The 16,843-nt window shown below is 34.7% G+C and overlaps 1 protein-coding gene across 2 annotated transcripts in view; it reads left to right on the top strand.

The window, feature by feature from the left end:
- LOC144972350 (uncharacterized) overlaps nt 1–15,126 on the top strand; it is a 15,533-nt gene extending 407 nt beyond the window's left edge. The window contains exons 1-4 of one of the 2 annotated variants that reach the window (XM_078913448.1): nt 1–71; nt 6,808–7,642; nt 9,363–9,530; nt 10,757–15,126. The exon at nt 1–71 is cut by the window's left edge and continues 204 nt beyond it. In XM_078913448.1, coding sequence (XP_078769574.1) covers nt 6,964–7,642; nt 9,363–9,530; nt 10,757–11,691 — 1,782 coding nt within the window. In that variant the 5' untranslated portion in view covers nt 1–71; nt 6,808–6,963 and the 3' untranslated portion in view covers nt 11,692–15,126. The remainder of the gene's footprint in view (nt 72–6,807; nt 7,643–9,362; nt 9,531–10,756) is intronic. The other variant, XM_078913446.1, reaches the window with a different exon arrangement.
- Nucleotides 15,127–16,843: the final 1,717 nt, after the last annotated feature.

The raw sequence follows: 16,843 nt of genomic DNA, 5'->3' as shown, positions 1-16,843 counted from the left end.
CTAATTAATTTTGTGGTGAATCGAATGGTGTGTGTTATTCGGATCTTTCTTGATTCTTTGGACACCAGTTTGTAAGCACCTTTGACTCTGAGTTTGAGCACTATTTGTGGATACTGGCGTTATATCAAATAATAATAATAGTAATTATAGTTTGAGTAAACGTAAGCTTTGGCTTTGCCTTTGATATAGTGGTCAATCATTTTCATTTAGGGATTAGTAGATTTAGATACTCAAGGCCAAGGTTACTTAACTTAAATTTAAAGACTGTTTTATGATTGAATTGCTGATGATATGTTTATTTTTAGCTTTGTTTTGATTCTGTAAATGACACTAAAGAATAATAATAGTATGATGAATAAGAAAGAACTTGTTGAAAAGTTTTTCACTTGAGTCCATGAGTTTGGTACATGATTTATTCAAAGGTATGTTCCTTCAATTTCAATACAAATGGTGTTGTTTACCAGAAAAGGAAGGGGAGAAATTCCAACAAGCTACATTACAAACTGTCTTGTTTTTGTTGGATTGGTAATTAATACCAGATAATAATAATAATAATAATAGTAATAATAATACATGACATTTATAACGCGCATTTTTGTTGTTGTTTTGTTTGTTTGTTTGTTGCTTTAGGTCTCTTCCAACACAATTGAGGTTATATGAGAGACCGCTGAAACAAAAAAACAAGCAATCCAACAAAAATAGTACAAATGTCAATCAAAAGCATAACCTAAAGATATCATAAGCTAAATTATAAATAACAAAGAACAAACAGGCAGAGGATTTACAGGGAAAAAAATATCCCCTGTCAAAAATACAATCACAAACCAAAGAAGCAGGATAGGCTAGTAAAGAGAAGAAGAAACGACATCACTATCGGATCATACACCCATGCGAACATCATAGGTATATGATTCAAGGGTGATGCTCCCATCCAACCACCCGCAACGCGCATTTTCATCACTGGGTGATGCTCAATGCGCGAAACAATAATACAGTGACATTATTATACAAATGAAACATTATACATACTACATCAACATAATATTATCATTATACAACAATGTAATAACTAAACATAAAGTCATTAATACAAGATATGTTATAATGCATCCACATGCTATGTCAAATACGGAAATAATATAAAATAATGATATAATAACTAAATTAACATTCATATTGGAGTCAAATTACAAAGATGCATTAATCAAGATGTGTTTTAACAAAGAGATGGTGTTTTAACTTTGATTTAAATATTGATAAGGACTGCGCTTCTCTTATTCTTTTAGGAAGAGAGTTCCAGATGGAAGGTTCGACGTGACTGAACGATCTGCCGCCGTAAAATTTATATTTATATTTATTTGTAACAATTAATTTTGTAGAATCTAGTGCAGAATGTAGACTCCTCGTTGGCTTATAAGTTTCTAAAAATTCAGTAATATACAATGCACAGCGTACACAACGACAACAGTTTAGTTGAGACGGGATCCCGTTCCTGACACCTGCTGACCCGGTCACGGTGAGCGGTCAATCACCGAGAGGAATTTACCTAACGGGGATTGCCGTTTCACTCAATTTAACAATGTTTTGTTTTATTGTCTGTTAGACACCCATATTGAATGAGTTGAAATATCACTACTTGGTATAAAAGTTTATATTTTCTACTTTTACTGTGTGTTTTTTATTTTTTCATAGTATTACTAGATTTCTCAATATAAGTTATCAATGAACGGTAACAAATTACACAAAAAATATAGCGGGTGCAACATTTCAAAAATTAGAGAAAAAAAAACGTTGCTATGGATTTGTCTGAATTTTATGTATTATAAAGAGAAGATGTAAATACTTCTCCTCACAAAAAACGTATTTTTCCTCAACACAAATATATCCGCTACGAGCATTCAAACTCGTCAGTGTAGTTTGGGGCTGGTCTTTAACTGAATTGCGTTGATGACAAATCGCATTTTATTCATATCATTGATAATGCCGGATGCTCTTTTTTTTTCCAATTTTGCTGTTGTTTGGTGACAGGTCTCTGTGCCTTGTTCTCCAAGAAGTCTAAGTCCAAACTTATATTGAGTGATGTGTGGTATGCACTGGTACTCAAGGAGGTGTTGTTTTGGGATTATTTTGTTTGGAAAATATTTTCTGTATGTATCCGTGTAATGTTTTATTGCACTTTGAATATATTGGATCGTGTCTGCTTTGATCGATTTTGTGTGTGAAATAAAGTTGTGCACATGACTATAGGCCTTGTTTATATTGTCGAAAATTAATCCAATACTGCAAGCGTCGTCAATGATGAGTGGGTCGTGGGTGCAGTTCTTTGTTTGTTGGATAATTGTAAGTGTAGACTTTTTCTTGTTAGTATTTGTGGCAGTGGTTGCCAATGAATGATCTGCTGTGGTAAGCCTGTTGTGTAATGCGGTATTCTGTCCAATTCAGAGGCAATAAGACCATCCCTGAGGGTGAGTGGCTCGGGCATGAGATTTGAAAGTCTCTCCTGCGTTTTGGAGTTTGTTGTTATATTCTACTCTGTCGATATCAAACATGCAAGTGCAACCCGTTTCAAGGTTGATTTATTTATTATTAGCGTCTTGGCAATGAGAAAATACAAAGAAGCTAATGAGTCGTGTGTTCAATGTGCTTTATAATGTGTACTTTTTACACATAAATTATGAGTGTGCTCCTTGCTTGTCCAATGCCGTGTCAGTCCCATAGACTAAAAGAATGTTATTAGAATAATTTGAACATTTAAATGGTTTCTTGCGGGCACGTTTCTATTTCTGTGTTAAACAAAGCATACCACGACATGTCCTACATAATGAATTCACTGCTTGGTTATGACTTGCAATTGTGTGGTCCATGCTGTAAGAGAAAATTCAAAATTGACTGAGCGATGTAAGCAATGATATAGTGAATTAATGAATAAAATGAGTTTTAAAACACTCTGTATTACTTCTCATATCCATGCATACATAACAGCGTACATAAAATTTGGAAAAAGAAAAACCAAATACTTCACCCAATTTGGTGAAAGAAAGGGGGGGGGGGGGGGGCAGGAAAATTCTAACAAGCAGTTGAGCTAAGTTGAGGCCCAACACACAATGTCATTTAAAATTAAACATTAGCAAGATAATTCAAATTATGCAATTTAAAAATCAAATTAACTCATCATTGAAAAAAATAAAAAATAAAAATACAATTAACAATAAAACCGCAGCGAAATATTACGTTTCAATAACAAGGCTAAAGAGGTAATATCATTATTACCTGACCTACCGCGGAAAAATAATCATTACAAAATAATGAAAACTGAAGAGTAAATGAAACTTACCTCATTTCGTAGTAAAACTTGTGCCTTGTGAATCACACCAAAAAAAATTTAAAGTTTATAGCAACGTTTTTTTAGAATCCTGAGGTAATTACAAGTAATTTTATTTAAATGTTATAGAAAAATATGTGAATTTGAATCACAGCTTGTGGAATAAGTACTGGAGATATTGAAATAAAAATTGGACCGATGGAAAGAGGAGGTCTGCGAGAATTCTTTGCATTTGGGTGGAATTGCATCGTCACGAAGATCGTGAGGTTAATTGGTACGGAAATCATCCATTGGTATCACCCAATGAACGTCAAATCTACGTTCTGGGAATTGATATTGGCTGACCGCTGTTGACCCCGGTTACCTGTCGGGTGAGGTTACGTCGGCGCTCGGAACAGCGGGAAACTAAACGGTCAGATTTATAGTGCAGATTAGACGCCGTGAATGGTGCTTGATCATTAAGGCACTTATAACACAATACTGCTAGTTTGAATTCGATTCTCACTTTAACTGGTAACCAATGCAGCTCATACAAAAGTGGCAACGAGTAGGATGTTCTCTTCTTTCTTAAAATCAATTTAGCAGCCGCATTCTGGATACTTTGAAGGTGTGATATTTTATCATTTTATCGTTGCTTACATTCGAGATTAACGAGTTACAGTAATCTATTTTAGATAGTATGAAAGATGTCATTAGTTTGCATGTTACTTCTCTTGTTAGGAAAGGTCTAACTGACGCAATTCTTTTTAGGCCTATTGTCAAACTTCTACATAGAGAATCAAACTGTGCCTGCATAGTCATATGTTGATCTAGCATTACCCCGAGGTTTTTCACACACGTTGAGAGGTTAATTGTGCACCCATTTATATTTAGAGTAAACTTCAGAAAATCATCTTTCAAAACACTTTTTCTACCACACACCATCACCTCTGTCTTTTCATTATTCAGCTTTAACTTGTTAATTTCCATCCAGCATTTAACATCTCTAATACAGTCTTCAACACGGGTAATTAATGATGGGATATTACTAGGGATATTGCTTACATAGATCTGAGTGTCATCAGCATAGAAGTGATACATTAATTTATTTTTAACAAAAATATCCGAAAGAGGTTGAGTATAAAGAGTAAAAATAACAGGACCAAGGACAGACCCCTGCGAAACGCCATAATTTAGAGGAAATGTTTCTGATACTGCGCCATCGATCAGAACTGACTGAGATCTTGATGTTAGGTATGATTTAAACCAACTAAGCGCAGTGTCTCTTATTCCAAAAGTAATTTCTAATCGTTTAATAAGTATCTCGTGATCAATGGTGTCAAATGCAGCCGAAAGGTCCAACATAGTTAATAAACAGACATGATTTTTGTCAATACTATTAAGAATATCAGTGCATACTTTTAAAAGGGCAGTTTCAGTGCTATGATGTGATTTATAGGCAGATTGGAAATTTTCACTTAAATTATTTAGATGGATATGATACAAAAGTCTTTTTAACACAATGCGTTCAAGCACTTTGGATAGATATGGAAGGTTGGAGACAGGTCTGTAATTTTTCAGTTCGTTTACATTTAGATCGGACTTCTTTAATAGTGGTTTAACAATGGCACGTTTAAACGAGTCGGGACACTACCTGGGACCAACGAATTATTTATAAGTTCAGTTATTGTTGGTAACAGTTCTTCAATACAAGTCTTAAGAATACTAGTTGGGGTGGGGTCTACTAAGTCACAATATTTTGATGGGCTATCTAAAATGGCTGACTTCACTTCATCCTCAGTGGCTGGATCGAAAACATGTAATGGCGTTCCATGGAATGGTCCAAAGATAAATTTTGCGTCCACAATTAGTAATTAGTGTCTTAATTTTGTTAGGGTTCTTGTAATGCCCGGCGACTGGAGTGAGCTTTTAACCAAGTGTTTGTAATTGAAATTAATGAAATGTCAGAACCATTTTGAATTTTGGGAGAAATTTTATGTGCGTCCACCATTTTATAGGAAAGGTTTCTGAGCAGACTTATGAAGTTGGGCACTGCACCAGAAATCTTATTGTTATTCATTAAAGTAATACCAGTAAGAAAACAGATAAATAGTATAGAAGTAAAAAAAAAATTAATATTGAAAAAAAAAGTTGTCCCCATTGGGATTTGAACCCAGACCTTCCAATTAAGAGTCAAACAGCTTGACTACTACGCTACACCCAACTTTTTGAGATATTTAATCATGTCTATTTAGAAGAAATTTTAAAAATGTGAATTATGTCACTTCTATTTTGTTATTTTTTGATGTACATTGAAACCTCGTTATATCATCACGTTTGGGACCAAGGCAACATTGGCAGTGTATTGAGTATGGTGGGAATTTAGTCCCTGTTGTATGGGACTCAACTAGCAGTATTTGGAAGCACTATCGGAACTCTAAAATTAGAAATCATACTTATAATAATAAGGTCTGAACAGCTATACCAAAAATCATTAAAATGATCAGAATCTAACATTTATTTTTTTCACTGTTATCAATAACTTGGAAGACAATTTTGTTGAGTACCCTTGGCGTCATAGCAAGTATTTTTTCTATTATTCTTATATAAAGCGCTCTCGCTTTGTGGTTGGCGGATTGCGCTTTAACAAGGTTTTTGGCATTTATATATCGATAAATGATTGTTCCGGGCTAAAAAGTTGGTGGTATAACTGGGGGCGATAGTTTTATTGACTCTATTTTTGCGATTAACAAAATGATGGAGCGATATCTAGTACTACATTAGGTGTCGCTCTGTTGGAGCAATATCTAGTGTTGTGTTTGGTGTCGTTCTATTAGAGATATATATTAGTTACCAATCTCTCTCTCTCTCTCTCTCTCTCTCTCTCTCTCTCTCTCTTCTCTATATATTCTTATATATATATATATATATATATATATATATATATATATATAATGTTATATTATTGATCTGTTGATACAAATATGGTACGAAAAGTGCTCGACATGTAGTAATGGAGCGAATTATTATTTAAAATATTTACCACAATGTTTGGGACAGTCTACATCAATGTTTCAGGCTTAATTAAGCCTGAAACATTGATGTAGACTGTCCCAAACATTGTGGTAAATATTTTAATAAATTTAAATAATATATATATATATATATATATATATATATATATATATATATATATATATATATATATATATATATTTATGTTTTTATCGTTCTGTGTTTGGTATTTTGTTCTTTAAAAAATTAATTTCAGAAAATGCGTTTAGTGGTAATGTAGGGGTATTGAACAGAGTTGGGATCTATAACGGTTTTTCATAAATTATATTTTTACCACTGAGAAGTGCTGTGTGTTATTAAAATGCAGGTCAACAGTATTTAGTCTGACTGACTCAAGCAGCAATTCTGAGTCCCACTGTTTAAGTTTATGAGACAAAATTATTCAAATCAAACTTTTTATTTGATAATTGCTTTTTCTTTCTTTCACACAGACACTTCATAATGGCATGAGAAAGGGAGTAATGGTATCCAGGAGGTCACCAAAGATATTTTTTTTCAAAACATACGAGTTCACGAGATGATGGTGTAACTATCGGATTATTAATTCTTAACTTGTTGGATATTAGTAATAAACAGAGGTGAGGGATATGGTTACATCATCATCTCAGCTGTCCGGGGCAGCAAACACTTCAGTGGCCAACCCTGGAGTCCATCGAGCCTCCAGAAATTTAAATCAAGCTCCAAATGAACCTCCTAATCGGTCTTCAGCTATGCCTAGACCGGCACCGATGTCAGCTGAGCAACATGGACCACGGCAGCAATCTCCATCATCAGGGCCATCTGTGGTGTCGAGGTATATGCTACCTACTTACAGACAGGCAAATAGTTCTAGTCCTGCAACGGCAATGTCGCATCAGAACACTTCTAGCAATCCTTCCATTCACCCTTTAAATGCTTCCCTCCCCGATATTCTCCACTCTCACATGGTGCCTCAGATTCCTCGACTCCGACAAAATCAAAGGCGACCCGGAGGAGACCAACGTCACAGTCGAGACCGTAATCGTATTGAAGGGGATGGTTCTCTTCATCGGCATACTCATCATGGTCGGGGTGAGAGGAGGAGAACCCAGTCTTCAAGCTCTCAGAGTCGTGAGAGCTGCTCGTGTAAAGAGCCATGTGTCAAGTGTGTTGTGACATTGACGTCATTTCGATGGGTGCTAGTTGTGATGTCCATTCTTGGGGTGTGTTGTGTTGTATCAGGAATCGTCTTGGCAGCCCTTCATGCTGCTGGCAGCAGTTTCTTATTCCTGGCTGTGATGTTTATGGGTGAGACTTTCTAAAATTTACATTAATTTATATAAAATTGAATGTTGTTTTCCTTTTTTTAATATAAAATAAAGCGAAATAAAATTCCCTTTATAACTTCATCCCATCGGGGAAATTTTTCTCTAGGGTCTATTCCAAGGGAAGAGTGTAAAAACCCAGGCTTCAGCTGCAGTGCAGTGCCGCAAATTGAATTAGGCCACACAGCGCAGCGATGTGTGATTGAATTCGGTACATTTCGGGTATGAAGCAAAGACCATCCACTGACCCACGCTGCTCCTCTTACAACCCACTTACAAAGGCATTCTGCTTCACAAGATGTCAGATCCAAAAAAAATTGGCAATCCTGCTTTTGAAATCTCGACTCCTGTCAGACTCTATAAAATAAGTTTAAAAATCGTTCCATATATATAGTCTTGGACTCACAACAGCTAAATTGTGTGCAGTACAGTGATATATCAGTATGACATCAATGTCTATTTTTTAATTTTTTGTTGTTGTTGTTGTTACATAAATAAGATTTTGTATGTCAACATAATATTTATTAGTGAACAGTTGTATAGTATAGACACAACAATCTGTCAATATCAACAATTATTCGTCTAAAAGTTAAATGCCATACAAGAATACAATTTGTAATTAGCAAATGATATCCTCAAGGTAATATACAACAGCCAATGAAAATGAGGATACTTCGCTGTGAGGTAAAACTAAGAGCAAATCATAATACGGTCATTAGTGCCCATTGTTTTGTCAATATGATGCGTTGTCAGATGAGGAGGATGCTGCCCCATCAGAACCATTTCCAGCCATGATGCTACAGCAGCTATCAAGAACCTTTGCTGCTTTGCAAAATAACATCCTGAGGACATTTCCTTATTTGATGTCGTTTCCGTTCTGAGGATGGTATTGAAAAAGATTCCTGGCTTTTAGAAATGGACCTCACTAACTGACTTTAAAATTGTCACATTAATTAAGTGAAACATCCTAAATTTCAAAATCGACCTTTTTAAAGGTCACTGAATCATCCAGATTGACTTCCTTTATTGTTGTCTTGCATTTTCTATTTGTTTCCTTTATTGTTGGAAAGGATTGATTTATGGACAAGGCGCTTATATATTAACATTTTACTGCGGTCTGACTATTTTGATGTATCCGACCATAGATCCAGTGTTTTGAGTGAGTGATGGCATGCCCATAGCAAGTATTATGCACATATTTTCCTCTTCCTATCGGAGATGGATCCAAAATACAGAAGTCTCCATGGTTTCAAAGCAGAATCGTTATAAGCTGCGCATGTCTTAACATATGTATTAAATGCTATTCCTTCATCTGGAAATATTATGAAATTAAAATACCTCATAAAAAGCTCTTGGAATATGATGTTCTATTTCTATGGATAAGTATGTGCTATCTTATTTTTTAAAAGGTCCAAATATTTGTTCATAATGACTTTCATCCATGCATTCCATTGCATTTTAGTCTCCATCTGTCATCAATGGAAATCATCTCTCATCAATCCTAATTACCTTAGAAAAAGGTTTCCTTGTATTTTCTCAAAGAATCGTGTTCAAGGATTTTTTTTCATTTTATATGCAATAATTTTCTTTTCTTTTTCAGCAGTAGTATGCCTCTAACCTTCCTTCAAAGTTCTTCTACTTCTAAATTTTAATGTCAAAGTTTAAATACAGTATTGATTTGATTTTTTTAATTTTGTCTTTAGGTTTGGGTATCCTCCTGGTGATTGTTGTGAGTGTCGGGTGGAAGTGTACACCCCGTGGTCATGAACCTCTACACGCCCTTTTTCACATAGGCCAATTCAGTAGAGGAGGAACACGAGAGAGACATAGAAGACGAAGGCATCGTCACCGAGATGGAAATTGGTTTGGAGGTTTGTAACAAAAAAAGTTATTAAGCAATGCTCTTAGTTTTCCACTTTTTGGCGGAATTTCGTCTTTGCCAGTTTGTCGTCATATAAATATTTTTTGGGAGTACTTCAGTTGGAAAGATCGCCTTAATGCCATATATGTCATAATTTGAAACGTTTGTTCAACTGCATGAATTCGATAGACATTCCCAGTTTTATGACATCAGCCTACACAGGTCCAAGTGTCAAAAGCGACACAAGATGAGTAGCCGTGGATAATAAGATGATGATTGACAGAATAAGGGAAAGGGATGGGGCAATATGTTCCTTTAGGGACTTTTATTTATTTGTTTATTTACTTATAAATATAGAATTCCTAACACACTTTTATAATTGAAATGACAGAGATGTAAATTTGCATCATTTTCACGCCTTCACTTTTCCCTCTCTTATGCTTGCATTTTATCATAAGATTTGTAGGATTATAGTGGAATAATATATTACAATAAGGACATATATAATCAACTTTGGATACAAATAATGAATGGCTGATTTTTAATGTTGTTATAATATTTATTTTTTTTCTATTTTGTGAACCGTTTATAATTCACAAGTCTGATAATGAGTTACATGACTAATTGGCTGCAATAACCAATAACTTCTGCCGTAAAAAAATTTCAAACTTTTTGACTTTCACCTGTTAAGAGCACTGTAATTGACATCTAATAGCACCTACTTACACTTACAAATTGGTTGAGTTCATCATGTAAAAATAAAAATTACAATTCCATATTATGACATAGACACAAAGAATCCCATGAATATTAAAATGTTTGAATTAAAGTGTTGAAAATGTGAGGACAAAGTATTAGCTTAGTCGACTCTTTGAGAAGTTATTTTTGGTAGTTCTTCGGGGAAATAGTCTCTGAAATTAAGACTTGTTTATCATTAAGATACTTTATAAGATATCCAGAGGGCGGTCACATTATAGAATAGTGGGCTACCTAATTTGGCAGAAGCAAAGTTCACTATACCCTCGAAATAACTATTTTCTTCTGTTTGTTTGAGTAGATCATCAATACGTAGTTTGTTTTCTTTTGTGATGTGTTCATTCATGGATGTCAATAGTCAACAGACTGGGGCTACAACAAATCGATGAACAATTTATAAACAGAGGAAATGTACTTGCAATCATTGTCCTAAGCTTAGTGTACATGATGATTTTTAATTATTTCTCTTGTTCCATCCAGGCGTTTTTTATCCAGAGTTCCAGTATAGACGGCCCCCTCCTTCCTATGCTGCATCCATGCAGGACTACCAGAACCAAAGCCTGCAGGAACTCAGTAATAATCCCCGTTCCAACACATCCCACCATGAAAGGAACGACAGTCTACCAGGCTCCCCTCCACCCTCTTACCACTCCAGAACTTCCACAATACATTCCGGTATGAACATCACCGTTCAAGGAGATAGTCTGCCAAATTCCCGACCCCCGACATATCGTTCTCGAGCTCCATCTCGAAGACCGTCTTTGCCGAGACATGAATCTCCACAACAAGGTGCGGAAACAGCCAGCGATCCTTCACTGCCAATCAATGACAACAGTGATTTTGTACACATTGCCATTGGTGAAAGTGTGACACAGTTAGTCTCTGATAGTCATGATTTGACTACTACGGATGATGTAACAACGTCACACTCTCCTTCATCCGTGTCATCTGTGCACCAGGTTGAATTATCTCAACCTGGAGATGGGTCTGACATGACAAGGACCCCTCCAAACCCCTCCCCACACACTACTTCACAACACCATTATATTCCTTCACACGTTGCATCGCCAGGTGCTGATGACAGAAATATAATTACCACTAATCAAAATGGACCAAGTGTCATTGAAATTTCATCTGACAGGAGAGACAGTACAATCGTCGTTATAACAAATCAACCCACGCCTTCACAGCCACCAACCACCACTGCCGCCACTTCCTCCTCCATGTCTTTCATTTCCCCAAGTCTTCCCCTTCCCCACTCTGGAGGTGACACACATTTCATTGCGGGTGTTGATCAACTGGAAGAAGTACTGGAGCCTTTGGATTTGACGGATGAGTCAGATGAACGCGGCATTGATAACCTCGGAGCCAACCTCTCCAATGAGTCTGCTGATCATTATGATACTCATTTGTAGCTGTGATAAGGAATCAAAGTAAGAAGCAGTTACCAGATAAGCAAATCTACCATTATTACATATACTGTGTTATTTGCCTTTGGAAAGGTGCTTATATTGCTGTAATCAGATTAATTATTATGTTTTCTTCCAGAGTTGGATTTTTAAAATCAAACTTTTAGAGGAAAATCGGTGAAATTGGATTTGATTCTAAATTCAGCTTGATTACATTAGTTCTACGTTCTAAAGCATTTAATTCAGAGTTGTGTCAATGAGTGAGTTTTTAGAAATAGATTGAATTCAATATTCAGGATAATATCAGATTGACTTATGATCAAGAACACTAGAAAGAAATTTACAATATTAAAAGTTAAAATCAAATTAATAAGGCTTGGTTATTTTGGATTACACCTTTAACCGTTTTGCGTTTAATCAAAGCATGATGATGGTGGTGCTATTGTCACCAGACTGTCTCAGGTAGTTTGTTTAAAAATTTATTTATTTACTGTTTTGTTAGTTTGTCTTTTTTTACAAGGGACATTCTATTAAGGGAAAACAGAGTTTCGACAGTGTATTAGTGTTTTGAATTATTTAAAACTTAACTGAGGACTTATTCGGTTTTTTATTTTTATTGATATTTTTCTTGTTTGTCTTTTTATTTTGTTGTTTTTGGGGTTTTTTTGGTCTTTTTTTTTTTTTTTTTTTTTTTTGGGTTTAAAATTTTATTTCCATTTACTACTTTACTCTGAAAAGAACAAATACCTAATCCTAATCTTAATATCTTAATGTTTAATTTGTCATAAAATGATTATTTAAGCTCTACAACTGTGGATTGAACAAAAAGTCGATATTACAGATTTTATTTGAAGGCATTGAATTATATGGTCACTCAAACAGCATTTGATGTATATAATGTTTACATATTATTCGAGATCCCATTCACTTAACTGATTGCATTTGACTGATAGACAAAAGACATATATGACAGCTCTGGGTTTTATTCCTGTGTAGTATTTTGGTCCTTTTTTCTTTTTTTAATCATCTCTCTGGCCACCAGTTTTAGTTTGTCTCTCACTAGGTTCATTAGGTCTGTATTTGTCTGAAAGGAAAATAAAAATTTTTAAAAGGTGTTTATTTAATTTTGTAGTCTGTCTGTAATTGGAGATGTATTTCTTTTGCTTTTGGTTCAAATTCTTATATATTTTAGTGAAAGTTATAACTTTATTTTACAATCGGAAACTTTTGAAAACTTATTTTCTTATAAAGATACTCTCAATCAGGGTCTTTAAGCCTTTTTTATACAGATTAAATCTGTGATAAAGTTATTTAGATTTTTCATTGAATATTTGTTGTTAAATATTTACTGGTTTGAGAATTTTATTTTCCACGATAATTAATTCATGGCAGCCTGTGATTTGTTGCCTTTAGAACATCGAAATTTGAATTGTCCACATTAGAATACATTCTGGAAGCAGTCGTTACCTATTTTCTTATTCACATCAAACTTCCCAGATTTGCCCAGCAAATACAATTGATGATATATGAGATTGTGACAAATGGTCGGGGGGGGGGGGGGGGGGGGGGGGGGATTGTAGCATTTTTGAGACTCCCTCTCCAAGAAAGATTGTTAAGAATGATATATTCCTTTTTGACACTATGTGATGATCAAGAGTTGAACAATGACACTGATTCAGAAATTGAAAGAGTAGGCAAATAAGCTTTTCAAAATGTCCCTTCACCACCCCACCCCCCAATGTTAGAGCGTCATATTATACGGTTTTTGTTTTTGATTTCTTTTCTTTGGGTAGGGGGAGGGGGGGGGGGGGGGGTTTCATGACCATAATGGACCATATTTTGGTTATTATTTTTTCCACATTCAGGTATTTGTCTCAAATTTATTTTAGAATAATTTGTACCCAACAAATTAATTTTAAAAAATATTTTCAGAAAAAAGAAAATCCATCTTTGATTTTGTTTTTGTTTTGTGGCATTCTGCTGATTTATTGATGGCAATGTCTCAAAACAGTATTATGTCTAGATGAATATAACAGTCTAGAGTGGATTCAGAATAAAAATGAAAAGAAATAACAACTTTAGGTGGGGAGTTTGCAATGTGAGAAATTCTATTTATTCTCCACCATAACAAGTAGAGTTTCATATTTGTATATTTAAATTCAATTTCTACAGCACCTCGTTCGTCCCAACATTATACCACTTTGGTTTATATTTATGATCTTGGTATCTCTACGTTTGTTGTTTGTTGAGGATATATAAATGAAATTTACATCACTTTCAAAACTTGGATGCTTCCGGAAGTGCCTCATGAATATCAAACAATGCCCTGTACTTACAATTTTATACATGCTGTATTTTACATAACATGAATATTTATACAAATGTATGGAAATTGTTATTATAATGTCTGATGATGTGGTTAACTCTCTCTCGGGTTCACCATAATTTTGAATAATCAAATTTTCCATTCATATGAGCTTGAGAGAGTTAAGATAATACACCCTTTATGAGATGAGATTTGAGGACCTTTTCAGTTCCTATTTCTAATCCATTTTTGTATCACAGCCCTTTTAATTAGGGATCAGATTAGTAGTCAGTTTCCTTTTCTATCACCTTATCATTTGTCCTTTTCATGTGGTTTTGTGATCCTGTTCTGGAATGGGACCATTCATCTGACTTCACCTGTGAACGAATGAGTCTTTTGTAGGGAGAAAAACAGTTGGATGGATGTGAGAGCTGATATTATTTTCCTTGTAATGTATCTCCGCTGTCATATTTTTAATATACAGTGCAACACAAAAATCTTGAGCTCATCTAAGTTCCCATTTTTAATCCCTGTATTTTTTCCCTCTGTATTGGCAACACAAAAATCTTGAGCTTTTTCGGAGGCCAACACAGAAATCTCATATAAACTGGACATTCATTTGTTGTTTATTTATAAAATTCTTTAGCCTTATGAAGGCTTCAAATGGTTTCGTCTCATACTACATACAATATTACGACGTCCTATCCATGCAATCGATTCATTGCTGCATTTGTGTTCAATGATGAACCTGCCCAGTACCCTTGTCACAACACAAACTCTATGGTTTCTGGTTCTTTGCCACAACACGTACATGTGGACTTTACTGTATAAGGCTTGCTTTGTAGCCATTTTGTGTGTGGCTTTGTTGCCAGGAATTTGTGGGAGTGTCAGTGTGAACCTTCTTCTGATGATATCTGTTAAACTCGTCCCCTTTGTGTGACATGTTGTTTTTCTTAGGTGCCTGACAGCTAGTCTAAATCTTATAACTATTCTGTCATCACCATCTTCCAATCCTTCTTTTTACTTGTTTTGAGATGACCTTAAAGGGTCACAATCTCTATAAAGCCCTTAAAAACAAAATACAAAAAATACGAAGACTGTTTCCTCCCCTGTTGGTGATTGTTTACTCTTGCAATTCTAATTTTCAAAATAAAAATCTATTCAATAAACATTGATATGTAAAATGTTTGACGCTTCCTTGATTTGTTCTGAACCAGTTATTTCATTTTATATACAGGGGGAGAAAATTAGTAACTTTTTATTTTTTTTGTTTGTTTTTGCTATTTATGATGTGTAAGGGGGGGGGGGGAGATTCTATTTTATATAACTGTTTGCTAGACGTGTATTTTGTTCCACAGAATTCAAGTTTATCTCATAGAAGAAATGCTGTTTCACTTCCAGCTATGATTTATGTATTCTTTACTTACATGCAATTTAGAGATTGATTTGATATAATATTGATAAATTTGTAACCTGGAATGAAATAGTTTTATTTTGATATTGATATTACACACGTTTATAACTCCAACGATTCAAACTTATTAAGACTTTTGTTTATTTTCCTGTTCTGTATTTAGATGGGGGAGGGGATGGGAACAGTTGCTACTCAACAAATGGGTCAAGGGTTCCAGTACTTGTTACCTTTCCTCAATCCCTCTTTACTCTTTATTTGCTGATCCATTGATGCAGGCTTCTGTATTTTTTTTTTATTTAAAAAAAATTTTTTAGGTCCTGATCTGGAAATCTTTGCCTGGATGGAAACAATCAAATGTATATGTTTCTCTCTGTGGGAGATGATACTTTAAAAACTCTGTTGTACATTAGTAAGTATTTATCATAACCTTGTGTTTATATTTTGGCAGGGAGGTTATGCTTTTGTTGTGTATTATTCTATTTCTGTTCTGTGCATTACTCTAGTCCTTGTTCTTGGGTGCTTGCTTTACCAAATGAACTCAAGATCTACATATATATTCTTTTGATTTAATATTAAAAATGTCATTCCTTTTTCCTTGCACAACAGAATAATGTTGTACATTTCTACTGAATGGTAGAATAAACGCTAATTCCTCATTTATTTTGATGATATAAAATATAAATAAATCTGATACTTTAGACTAGATGAATCGCTGCTGAATTTTCTAGAAAGATTGTGGTTGGTTGGCCTAACACTGCTGTTTGTTACATTGTTACTATTACTATTATTGTCTTTTGACAGCCAGTGAGGTGTTTAGTTTTCACCATGTTCTATCCAGCAGGTTATTCTGCTTACTTATAACGATTTCAACATCTTGTTCTGATTAAGCACCTAATGTCGAAATCTTTGAGTGCCTATTTATTCTGGTTTTACCAGCCATATGTGACCAATCGACAATGGTTTTATGTCAGAGTGGTTTGGATGCTAAAAGTTGAATTAAATTTGTCTTAAATTTAAAGTTTTTATTGAGTAGAAAGAACATAATATCTTAAAACAGGCATAATAAGAAATTAAAATTTCTGCTCGTTTTAACTTTAAAACCATTTTTAGGCACAAGGCTCATCCCAATATTATACTGTTTAGACATGATTGGTCACATATCGGGTGAGCTGGTAACTCGAAACTGAACTTCATACTATCGTTTGGATTTTATCGCAATTTTATTATTTGTTTTACTGCATGGTTGAGAAATCTGGGTTTCATATTTCAACTCTGGTCAAGATTAGCCTTTTTGTCTTTCATTCAGAAAAGTGAGTGGAGCGGGCTCTTATGTTGATAATAACAGAAACTGAAGTGGGTAGAAAAGTGCCAGGAGACAATAGAGAATAAAAATTTTGGCAGCGATGAGGGCTTGAACCCACAACCTTTCTGATACAACA

Source organism: Berghia stephanieae, chromosome 5, assembly GCF_034508935.2.
Source record: "Berghia stephanieae isolate SIO BIC M18660-M18661 chromosome 5, UCSD_Bste_1.3, whole genome shotgun sequence".
Lineage (NCBI taxonomy): Eukaryota > Metazoa > Mollusca > Gastropoda > Nudibranchia > Aeolidiidae > Berghia > Berghia stephanieae.
Note: the sequence above shows the minus strand (reverse complement) of the source record. Positions and strands in the feature narration are given on the sequence as shown.